Raw genomic sequence first — 12,301 nt, 5'->3', positions numbered from 1 at the left:
AAAGTTACCACAGCATCACAACCAAGTCAGTAACGGGTAAATCCTCCTCTGTTTGCCAAACAAGCATTGATCCGACGTGGCATACTCCTAATGAGACGTCTAAGGTCATTTTGGTCCAGATTGTCCCATTCCTGTTGCAACGCAGCAGCAAGTTCTTGGACATTGGCAGGACGTTGTTGACGTTGACGTAACCTCTGTCCAAGCATGTCCCAGACATGCTCGATGAGGGAGAGGTCGGGACTCAGTGCTGGCCAAGGTAATGTGGTGATGTTCTGTTGTTGGAGGTAACCTGTAACGATCCTGGCCCTGTGACATCTTGCGTTGTCATCCTGGAAGATGAAACGGCGGCCATGACGTCGTGCGAACGGCACAACATGGACTGCCAAGATGTTGTCCCGGTAGTACTGGCCTGTAACACGCCCTGCAACAACATGTAAAGCCGTTCTTCCAACAACAGTGATGCCTCCCCACACCATAACAGAACCACCCCCAAATCGATCATGTCTGATGACGTTAACGTCTTGGAAGCGCTCGTTTCGACGACGCCACACCCTCCTACGTCTGTCCAAAAAATCAACAGTGAACCTTGACTCATCTGAAAACATCACATTGCTCCAGCGTCGATTATCCCAGTGTTGACGATCCCTACACCAACGACGTCTTGCCTGAATGTGATGATCTCTCAAACAAGGGATCACGCGAGGACGTCGGGCGCGAAGGTGACCCCTATGCAGTCGATTCCGAATCGTCTGGCCACTCACTCTCACACCAGTGTCTGTTTGAAGACGAGCGCTGATCTGATTTGCTGTGATGACACGATTTCTCAAGGCCAAGGTACGGATAAATCGATCCTGGGCTTGAGTTGTCGCCCTTGGTCGACCTGAGCGTGGTCTGTCCTGTACAGATTGTGTATCACGGTATCTGGACCATAGCCTGCTTATGACAGACTGAGAAACATTCATCGTCCGCGCCACAACCGCCTGTGTTGTGCCGATCTGTAGCATGCCAAGGGCACGTAACCTTTCATTTTGGGTAAGCCGACGCATATCAAAATTTGTTTTCTGGTCACTAAAACAATTAAACTGATATAATCCTTTAGTGGCATTTAGCAATTGGAAACATAACAAAACTATACAGTTATATGGGACAACAATCACTGGTTTATTATACACAAGCACGACGTTTCGATAAGTATTTCGATAACGATAAGAGAATACTTATCGAAACGTCGTGCTTGTGTATAATAAACCAGTGATTGTTGTCCCATATAACTGTATAGTTTTGTTAATTAAACTGATGTTTCCACCCTGGAATTCAATGCCACAATGACTGTAACATTCAAAGTCAGAGTCGTGCAAATCTTGGGTTGGACCCCCATGATGATCCCAAGCATCACCTGCATTCCATGCGGTAGCTATTGGTGCGTTTGGGCGTCACATGTAACTGGAAATGTTTCTTCTGTTAGGTTCTATAGTGACTTTTTTCGTAGTCATTTGCATATTTTAGTATTATGCCCCCAAAATCAAATATCCCCTACTTTTTTTGAATAGTATATCAATATATATCAAAACGCTACAGCCCTCGGGGCCAATTAATTATTCAAGTCAGTTAGACAAACAACACTGCGGTCTTGGATTCCGTAAAAATAAAAGTTATATTCTACTGGGCCGAAACAACTTACTTAACATCCATGTAGGCCGAAACGACTCGTGACCAAACGAACGCCCCCTCCCTCTTCGACTCTTCCAGATAACTAGGTCTAATATGGGTGATGTTCAGTAGCGTGATGTAAACACCACGATTTTTCAAGACAGAGAAGTTATATAGCTTGATCTGAAATTAGTTCCCTCGTGTAAGAAAGAAATGGGATGATGGGATGGCAATTCCAGGTATGTCACTTAGTTTTAGCCGTTTTAATTAAAAATTGAAGAAATGACAAGCAATTTTCGTGTCGTAGTTTCACCTGGAACAGACAGAAGAAATTATTTAGACTTCGGACGGTCTGTGATGGATCGGTCGTAATCGCATCGGTCATCGGTAATAGTGGATGTTTTGGATATCGTCACATCCAGGAGGGGGATTAAGGACGGAACGTGTTTGGGTACGAACGGGTTAGACACTTTGTGTTTGTGGTACGCACTGGCGAGACTCGGAATACGCTGTGTTCTGATCGGTTGTTGATTTATAGTTGCTTGAATAAAATCAGATTGTCCATCTAAGTCGTTGTTGTTGGATGTTTCTCTCTCCCAGACTGCCTATCGCATCGAATGTTTTGTTCATCGCATTACAGACCATGATGTGGTGAACTAATAGAATTTTTATGGGCCCAGCCTTTGCATCTACACCACGTATCTCATTACGTGTTGTGACTTTGTCGTTGCCTAATGTGCATATTTCATGTGTTTAACATCACTAAGTGACGTGGTTTTGTCATTAAATGTGATTTTGTCATTATGTGATGCGCGTATTTCATTACCTGGCGTGACTTTGTCGTTACGTGAAGTGATTGTATCATTTATTGTAGAATAGCTCCTTTCAGTATATTTGTTTATGATTTTTCAGATATTGAATTAAACTATGATCACAGCAATTTGGTGCCGTGATCTTTATTCGTCACATTCTTTTCTAAAACATCTACAAGTTTAATGGGCATGACGTCTCCATCTGTCGCCCCATCGTTACTACGGACCCGTAGCCACCGGGGGGCTAAGCCCCCCACACCCCCCAAAAAAATCGAATTAGCCCCCCAAATATTTCGCCAACAATAATGATTTCTTAGGAGCGTTCTTAGCCGGCCACATCCTCAGCCCCTCCAAAAAATTCCGTAGCCGCACCAAATTTTAAGAGCTGGCTACGGGCCCGCGTCGTCATCCACAATGAAGTATTGATTACTCGATTTAACGGGTAGGAATAGAAATAATTTTATAAGTGCATGAGCATTGATTTCTATCACAGTCATTGTCATTAATCATTTGAGCATATTCTTTTTTGTAATACTCAGATCCCCAGGGTAAATTAATTCCATTACTTATGAAATAAATAATTATAAAACTAAGTACAGTTTTGAAAAGATATGTTGTTCTTGTTGCCCATGAAAGCCACTTGTGTATTGATAATACTATACCATGTTCTTAAAATAAATTCTGCCTCGCAAGCATTGTCCCTAACATCCAAATGTTAATGTGGAATAAAAAATCTAAAAAAAAGGAAACCCGTTAGATCAATACACAACCTCCAAATAAAACAAGTAGATAATCTGAAGATGTATACACAACCTCCAAAAAAAACAAATAGATAATCTGAAGATGTATCTGACATGTTTTCAAACAGTTTGGTCCTTTCGTTAAATATTAAAGCGACAGTGTTATCGGTTGCATGATGTCACCATTTTTCATATTGTACTCTACAGTGACAGGCCACATATTGTTTTATTTATGGAATCTACACGTATTAATAGCTAGTGAATAATTCAGAGATCATCTGATTAACCATTGCAATAAAATAAATTCGCTTGAAAACTGATATTTTTAATTCAGTTGAACCAGTATCTGTAACTCAATATCATCCACAGTCTTCGACATTGCAAACCTTATGGCCAGTTTAAATCAACATTGATGTTAATATCTTACTGTGAAAAGATGGACTACTGATATCTAGTATTTAAGACAAAATGAAAATTTTAAAAATGGCACACGAATCACATTCCAGAAGCACCATTTGTAAAGAAGCGACTTTAAACCGATAAATGAGCTTACCCTCTATATAACTCAGTATTATCCATATTATTCAAAATTAATATTGATTTTTGTTATCTTACTGTGAAAATATGAGATCCTAATATCCAATATTTAAGACACAATGACCATTTTAAAATCAGTACACTAAGAAAAAAATGGTTTCGAGTGCCACCTGTAATGAACAAAGAAACCATTTCAATGCGGAAATAATTAAAATTGCATGGCTAAATCACAAAATGGTAATTTTATAAACCCGTGTAGAATAGAGCTATATACCCGTTAAACTAGTACTCGCTGAAAGCAGATTAGTCTATCATTATTAATCAGAATAATCTGCTTTAAGTTGAAGCGCAATAAAACCGGTGACATTGATGGAGGTGAATGTCTATATCATCATTTACCAAACCCTGTCTAAGTGGCGTTCTTGTACAGCGCAAAAGCTTTTGATTGTGTTTGGCACGATTTTCTTCTGTATAAATTGCATAATATTATGTGACCCATCCTGTCAATTGGAGAATTACAGACCCATTTTCATTTAAGGACATCTGAAAGAGTAACTAACCTGTTTAACGCCGTTAACCATGGGGGTGGGGGGTGTTCTTTGTTATGTTTTTTGGAAAAGGAAAAAAAATCAGAATCACTGTAGGTTTCGCATTTGTAATGATCTCTGTAATAATTTGACAGTTGATGTACACATGTTTGTAATATTATTATATTAATTGAAATGGACCAATATTGAGTAAAAATTCATGTTTTTAATTTTGAATATTATGGATAATCATGAGTTATAGAGGTTTAGCTCCTTTATCAGCGGAAGATCGCGGTGGCTAAGTGGGTCAGACGCTGGCTCGCTAGCCTGGAGGTCGGGTGTTCGATCCCTGCATTTGCCGAGAAAGTTCATCCAGATTTTCCGGCGTGGTTCCCCCTTGTCAGTGATGTAGGAAGGAGGACCTGACAAAGAGAGAGAGAGAAATAGGGTTTAACGTCCACTCGACACAAACTAGGTCATTTCGGGACTAACATATGGTTTTAATTTTTTATTTCAATAAATCGCTTGCGCGTAGGGGTCTTTAGCAGTGGGAGGAAACCGGTGGACCCGGAGAAAAACCCCGAGTTTGGAAGGACCTGAGAGGGGCAGCTGTCTAGTCGTTCGGATGAGACGAAAAACAGAGGTCCCGTATACACATTGGAGTGCACGTAAAAGATCCCTTAACAGTTGGAATTCGATATAAGAGTAGGTCGTAGTGCCACTGTCAGGGCAAAATTTCCCTCATAGCACACGGTATGGCGTATGCCCGTCTTCATTAGCCCAGTTCAGAGCACGTTAAATTTCATTTCATTTTCATTTCATTTCCTATATCAGTTTAAAATCATCTCAGAGTTAGTAGATTTTCAACTAGGAATTTGATTGCTACTATTGTTCAAATTGGGTCGCGTTAAACCGGTACAAAATTGTTGAAATGAATTTTAAAAAAATACTGACCATATTTAATTAGTTTTCAGACGAATTTATTATATCACAATGGTTAATCAGATGTGCTCTTGAATATTCACTTGCTATTAATTCATATAGACTTCATATATAAAACAACCGTGGCCTGTGGCTGTAGAGTAAACTGGTGACAAATCCATCCAACTGATAACACTGCCCCTTTAATATTTAACGAAAGGTACAAACTGTTCTAAAATATGTCAGCATTATAATAAAATTAAAATGACTCATAAGCCAGCACGTTACATGTTTATCTGGGCTAAAAATGATTCATCTAATATTCAGGCGCGGATCTAGGGGGGGGGGGCGAACAATTTTTTGTCCCATATGTTCTCCCGGGAAAGGAGACCAAGAAATACTTTAAAATGGCAGTGATTCCCGTCGTAATTTACTCCGAAACGAGCCGGTGGGTAACTTGGTTGATTGCGCGTCAAGTGGGGGCAGCACCCCCCCCCTCCTTTCTGAAAATCCTGGATCCGCCCCTGATATTGCATTTAGACTTTGAAGCTTTTTTGTTCGCGGTATCAAAGTACACTGGTAAAAAGGTATGGGAGGGTATCGCTGCCAATATTAAATGCTCTGCTAAAATGTGTTTTCTGTCGATTACGTGTAAAATGTACAATGTACAAAGTCTTAATACCGGTAATGATAAAGTCAAATTACCTCTTAGGCCAAAGTTAAATGTAAAATGTCAAATGCAATGTGTCAAATGTCAAATTTTTTATTGGAAAATGCTGTTTGACGTGTCTACCTTTGGTACTTTTTACATATAATCAATGGAAAAGATATTTTAGCAGAGCATATAAAGGCAGCGATACCCTTCCATAATAAGGCCCGGTTTTTCACCTTTGTACTGAATGACTTGCATAATTCACGCCTAGTATATAAACGTGATTTCGTATGTACACCTGCGATTTATAGAGCGGGCATTACACATCTTATACACGAGCGTGTAATTCTTTATAAAATATTTTAAAGAAGTATGGCGATGCCCAGTATACTTGGATTTCTTCTATCATTAGACACAACAACAATTTTAATAGCAACAATTACCTTGTTGGTAGTTGCATATATATTCTCAATGAAAGAAAGAGCCGGCATCCCCCCAGGACCTCGATTTTTACCAATTGTTGGTAATATACTCAATATGAGAGGCGCGTACGTCGGAAAGCGGTACAAATATTTCGAGGAACTAAAAGAAAAGTACGGAGACATTTTCAGAATATATTTGGGACCAAAATTAGTGGTAGTGTTAAACTCATTTCAAACTGTAAACGAAGTGTTTGTTAAGCAAAAGGAAACGTTCGCCGCCAGACCAACAGAGCAACTATGGGGAATTAATCTAGCAACTAAAAATGGAAGAGGCATAATTTGGTCGAATGGAGATGAATGGAAGACAGTCCGGAGAACGTCCCTACATGCTCTTCGTGATCTGGGTGTTGGTAAATCATCAATAGAAGAAAAACTCAAAGAAGAAGTATGTGCACTATTAGACGCACTATCTGATATAGAAGGAGAACCGGTCTGTGTTCATAAGTACTTGATGAAAGCCACAACCAATATCATTTGTGGTATCGCATTTGGAACTAGGTTTGACTATAACAATACTGAATTTCTAAATGTCATAGCTTTTGTGGACAGTGCTTTTAGAAATGAAGGAGCTTTCGGACCAATTCATGTGTTACCTCTTCTACGATTCACACCTTTTTTGATGGGTTATTACAAACGATTCCAGAAAATTCATGTTGGCGTAGAAGGCTTTATTCTCCGCAGAATCAAGGAACACAAAGAAACTTTTAACAAAGATGATATTCGTGATTTTATTGATGCTTGTCTCAGCAACCGAGAAAAAACGGATTATTTTGATGACAACGGTATGTTGAGAGCCATAATAGATTTATTTACTGCTGGGTCAGATACAACAGCCGGTTCATTGGACTGGGGACTGCTTTATATGATTCTCAATCCTGATATACAAAAGAAATGCCAAGAGGAGATTGATTCTGTCGTTGGTTCAAATCGTATGGTCAGTTTATCCGATAAATCAAAGCTGCCCTATGTCGAAGCTACCATCCTGGAAGTTCAAAGACTAGGAAATACAGCACCCGCATCGCTGCCGCACATGGCTAATGAGGATGCTATGGTCAACGGATACCTGATACCTAAAGGATCTATGGTTTATGCTAATTTGTACGGCTGTCATTTAGACTCTAAATATTGGGACGATCCGAAGACCTTCAAGCCTGAAAGATTCTTGGGTGGGGATGGTAAATTGAAAAAGCAACCTTCCTTCGTGCCTTTTTCTGCTGGTTCTAGAATTTGTCCTGGTGAATCACTTGCGAGAATGGAACTCTTTCTGTTCTTCAGTAATATTTTACAAAGGTTCACCGTACTGAAAACCGGATCTGGTGAATTAAGTACTGAAGGCTATTTTGGTATTAGTATGTCTACTCCGCAGTATTTTCTTAAACTTAAACGTCGCTAAATCAACATCAAAATAATCAACACAGCTTAGCATTAATTTAATATTAAGTGTATGACTACTTTTTTAGTTTGTGTAGTGGTTGTTTACATTGTGGTTTAAAGCCTCAACATCGTACCTTTACATTAGAATAGTGCTTATTGTTAACGTTATAAATGTATGTGAACAATCTGTCTTGTGTGCCTTTTATAGTTGAGTACTCTTGCTTATTATTGTGTATATTTTGTCATAGAATATATAGTCAAAACATTGCGTTAGAGATATTATTCTAAAATTTCCTGGTATTGTTCAGATAGCCTTAGAACAGAGATGGGGGTAGAGTGGTATTTTCATATTGCAGCTTAATAGGGACGAAAAGGAACGGCCAGAGGACAGCGTCCGACCAGATACTATAAGTTTGTGTTTGGGTAACATAGTTGAGACACTCGTGTTCACATGGTGTAATTATTTCCATGTTTATCACAACCTCAAGAACGCAGACCTTAACTCCGATTAATTTCAAATAGGGGGGGGGGTGTCAGTAAGCACGGCGGTACACCTACACTGAGCTAACTGGTGTTAAACACTATATTACCTCAACCCGGGACAGAGATTGACCCATATTTTTGAAGAGGATCGACCCGACCAGGCGCATTATGCAATTATATAAAAGATTTGATTTCTTTTGCTCGAGATATCAAAGTACACTTGAGGTGAGGACTGGATTTTCACCTCGGTAGAATTTTATTACGCAATGGTTATGAACAATAAAACGGTATGTCTCGTAGTTTACAACCTTCGTTTTACATTACACAGAATAGATCATTCAGTATCGAAATAGAATATCAATTGGGTGTTACCTTCTCGTTAATTATATATCCGAGTTTTTCAGAGATATTATTTGTACTAAACCAAAATATGCCGCTCCTAACGATAAGTTAATGATAAAGCAAATTAAAAAATAAAACGAAAGTAATTTCTAAAGCTGCTGTAATAACCAAAAAGCTAAATATTACTGCTATTCAAAATCGTCAACAATAGATTTTTTACGGCTGCAATAGTTGATAGATGTGTTGAGAATTTGACGTGCGATGGTTATTTATAGACTCAAACAGAGTGCGTGACTAGGCAGAAATCACTTCGAGACAAGCCACTGAAGCGTGCAGTACCAATTTTAGTAGGGAAAATTTTCGGTACATGGGGCACCCCAACACTACATGCCTGTTGTCTCTGTGCAAGAAAGTTGTTGTTTGCGTATACTTTGGTGTGCAGGCAAAAAGACTTTTCGGCTTTGCTTTGATAACTGAACCTATATTTCATGAAAATATTTAACTTCTCTTTAAATGAGAAATCCCAGATATACTGTCCATGATCAAAACACGTGAAGATACAAACAAGGCCATTTCGGGTCTAAAATATGATTCAGTTTTTATTTCAATAATTCGCTTGCACATAGGGGGTCTTTAAATGAGAAATCCCAGATATTTTGTCCATGATCAAAACACGTGAAGATACAAACAAGGTCATTTCGGGTCTAAAATATGATTCAGTTTTTATTTCAATAATTCGCTTGCACATAGGGGGTCTTTAGAAGTGGCAGGACCTGGAGATAATCCACGAGGTTGGACAAGCAACTCTACTCCTTGCCCCGTATAAACGGGGAATCGAAACCAAACCAGTTGACTCAAAGACAGACCTTGTGATCTTAAGCGCGTGAACCATTCGGCCACCCAATCCCCCGTTTAGAAAGAAATACCAAATCCAGTTGCCAGAGTTTACACGCATTACCGAATAGTCGCATTTATTCGGACCCGCAATGAAAGACATGAAATGGGATTTAACGTCCTACTGTTCTGCACCAACGAAGACACTCAATTAAAAATTGCAGACACGCGCTCTAAAAGAAATTTTCGTCAACCATTTCCAAACGGTTCCAATATTTCAGGCAATTAACATATTAGCTTTTAATTTGCACTTACATGTATCTGTCTTTTCTGTTGAACCGGTAAAAGTGGGACCTCTCCTTAAAAGGATATAAAACCCACTTTGATTTGACTCAACATAAAGTATAGATTTGGTTTGATCTATTTGTTATTTAGATTAATGCTGGGACAATTTGTATATTGATCAAACATGTTACATTTTCGAAAGCGGAAGTCAGTTTGTTTACTTATTCAATCAAATATAATTAAATCGACATTGTAATTTCATGTGTATGCAAAAGACGACGCGAATTTCTAAAGAAACACAATTAAATCTTCTGTATCACTGTTCTGCAGATGACACACAAATATTGGACAGTTTCAAGTCCACGCATGTTTCCTTTAATAAAATAACCAATTGTTGAATTGATGTATAATCCCGGATGACAAATAACATGCGGAAGTTGAACGATGACAACACAGTAGTTATGTTATGAGGCACCAAACAACAACTTCTGAACATAAGTCAAAAATCAATAACAATCAAATTGGTTGATAAGCTGAAAGATTCAGAACTCAGCATGGAGATACAAGTGAATTAAATGTTTAAGACGTGTTTTTTTTTAATTTGAGGTCCGTTCGTCAAATCCGCCATTTGATCACAAAAGATGCATTCCATGCGTTGTTTCGATCTTTAGTCTTATCAACTACTGCAATATCCTTCTGGTACGAAGATTTTTTTGCATCGTACATTTCAAACTGGTTTAGCTGACGTATAAAGCTTGTGTATACGTGATACAGAACAACAATCTCGGTGGGACTTTTTAAAAATGTCGTGGTATTTTGCTCTAGGAGGAACCCTATCGAATTTCAATTTTTCGATTCCGATTCACAAAGTTATCCTATTCACGTTCAAATTTTTGACAGCTCGTGAACGCGATACAAGACAGGGTTCATAAAGGAAATATAAGAACTTGAGACTGTTCATTTGGACATAAGGAATCTTACATTTCACAAAATTATTTTACAATGATTTTGAACCAACACAGACAATGTTACTGCTACTGGGCGTATTGGGTAATCTGACGATCCTTCGTTTGTCTTTCTATAGTCAATACGTTATTTGTCAAAATACTCCCACCATTTGTATATTTTATCAAATACCAAAACCCCAAGGAACGGAAGTAGTGGTCTTTCCATCTACAATGCAATCTCACAAATAAAAGGCATTAGTGTTTGATCCGATACATCATGCCACCTGTATCCATTAACAATTCTTAGCATTACACTTTCCTCTGACAATATGTTTGGTTGCCCCGTGCCCCAGTTGTGATAAATCAAGATCGTGCCATCAAACCAATTGAATTCATTACCATTTCTGAACAAACCAATTCTAACATTTGGCACTGTAATTATTTCTGAAAAAAAAATTGTAGAAGTCCCTTAACTTTGAACCATAACACCATATGAATCCAGTTATTTTTCAAAACAAACCAGTATCATTGGCGTATATAGCACCCATTTACGCAGTGTACTCACGCGAGTAAAATGTTTACTAACACCCATACAACGTACAATTATTCTAATGGAATGCAAAACTCTTCACAATGTACGCAAGACGTACAGTTATTGTTGTATGTATCTCGAATTCGCAGGAGGTGAATTACAGTATACATTTATGGGGGCGGGGGTCTATTAGTACTACTAATAGATTGATTCCATTTTTGTACAAGTTAACGATTTTCCGCGAAGAGAGGGCCACGGCGTTGCTCGAAAACAAATCAAAATAGTGAAGCTCAAAATTGGCCTCAACTCACAAAATCACATAGACCCGCCACCCTGAATTACAAGCGACATCTTTAATATTAAGTATTAATAACACAAGCAAAATAGATCGCAATTTTTTTTATCCCATCAAAAACTTTATATATTAGTTTAAAAGGCTTTTAGCGTATGTGATATTCAATATAGCTCAAGAATATAGCTTATTATTTATTTTGGCAAATGACAACTGCCGTGCCACATGAAATGTGTGGTAACCTGATATCTCGGAAACTGCTAACCGGAAGTGGTCGAAATTTCGCCTACTCTGAGATATTATTAATGTTATTATAATCTGCAAGTTTCATTGAAATCGGTTGATAATTAAGGTCTGTAGCCGTGCCACATAAAATGTGTGGTAACCTGATTTCTCGGAAACCGCTAACCGGAAGTGGTCGAAATTTTGGCTACTCTGAGATATCATAAATGTTATCATATTCTGTAAGTTTCATGGATATCGGTTCATAATTGTGGTCTGCAGTCGTGCCACATGAAATGTGTGGTAAGCTGATATCTCGGACACCGCTAACCGGAAGTGGTCGAAAATTTGCCTACTCTGAGATATTATTAATGTAATTATAATATACAAGTTTCATCAAAATCGGGTGATAATTGCGGTCTGCAGTCGTGCCACATGAAATGTGTGGTAACCTGTTATCTCGGAAACCGCTAACCGAAAGTGGTCGATATTTCGCCTACTGTGAGATATTATTAATGTAATTATAATCTGCAAGTGTCATTGAAATCGGTTGGCAATTGCGGTCTGTAGCCGTGCCACATGAAATGTGTGGTAACCTGATATCTCTGAAACTGCTTACCAGAAGTGGTCAAAACTTTGGCTACTCTGAGATATTATTAATGTTATCGT

At 38.5% G+C, this 12,301-nt stretch overlaps 1 protein-coding gene and 1 non-coding gene across 2 annotated transcripts; one reads left to right on the top strand and one right to left on the bottom strand.

The window, feature by feature from the left end:
- Positions 1 to 1,085: 1,085 nt before the first annotated feature.
- On the bottom strand, positions 1,086 to 1,254 carry LOC126831192 (small nucleolar RNA snR80). The gene has a single exon (XR_007684170.1). It is a non-coding gene; the product is annotated as a small nucleolar RNA snR80 (small nucleolar RNA).
- Positions 1,255 to 6,145: 4,891 nt separating this feature from the next.
- On the top strand, positions 6,146 to 8,427 carry LOC126830364 (cytochrome P450 2U1). The gene has a single exon (XM_050560750.2). It carries the CDS (start codon positions 6,212 to 6,214, stop codon positions 7,712 to 7,714), a length of 1,503 nt encoding a protein of 500 aa, XP_050416707.1. The 5' UTR covers positions 6,146 to 6,211; the 3' UTR covers positions 7,715 to 8,427.
- The last annotated feature ends 3,874 nt before the right edge of the window (positions 8,428 to 12,301 follow it).

Source organism: Patella vulgata, chromosome 8, assembly GCF_932274485.2.
Source record: "Patella vulgata chromosome 8, xgPatVulg1.2, whole genome shotgun sequence".
NCBI lineage: Eukaryota > Metazoa > Mollusca > Gastropoda > Patellidae > Patella > Patella vulgata.
This window is presented reverse-complemented; position numbering and strand designations above follow the sequence as displayed.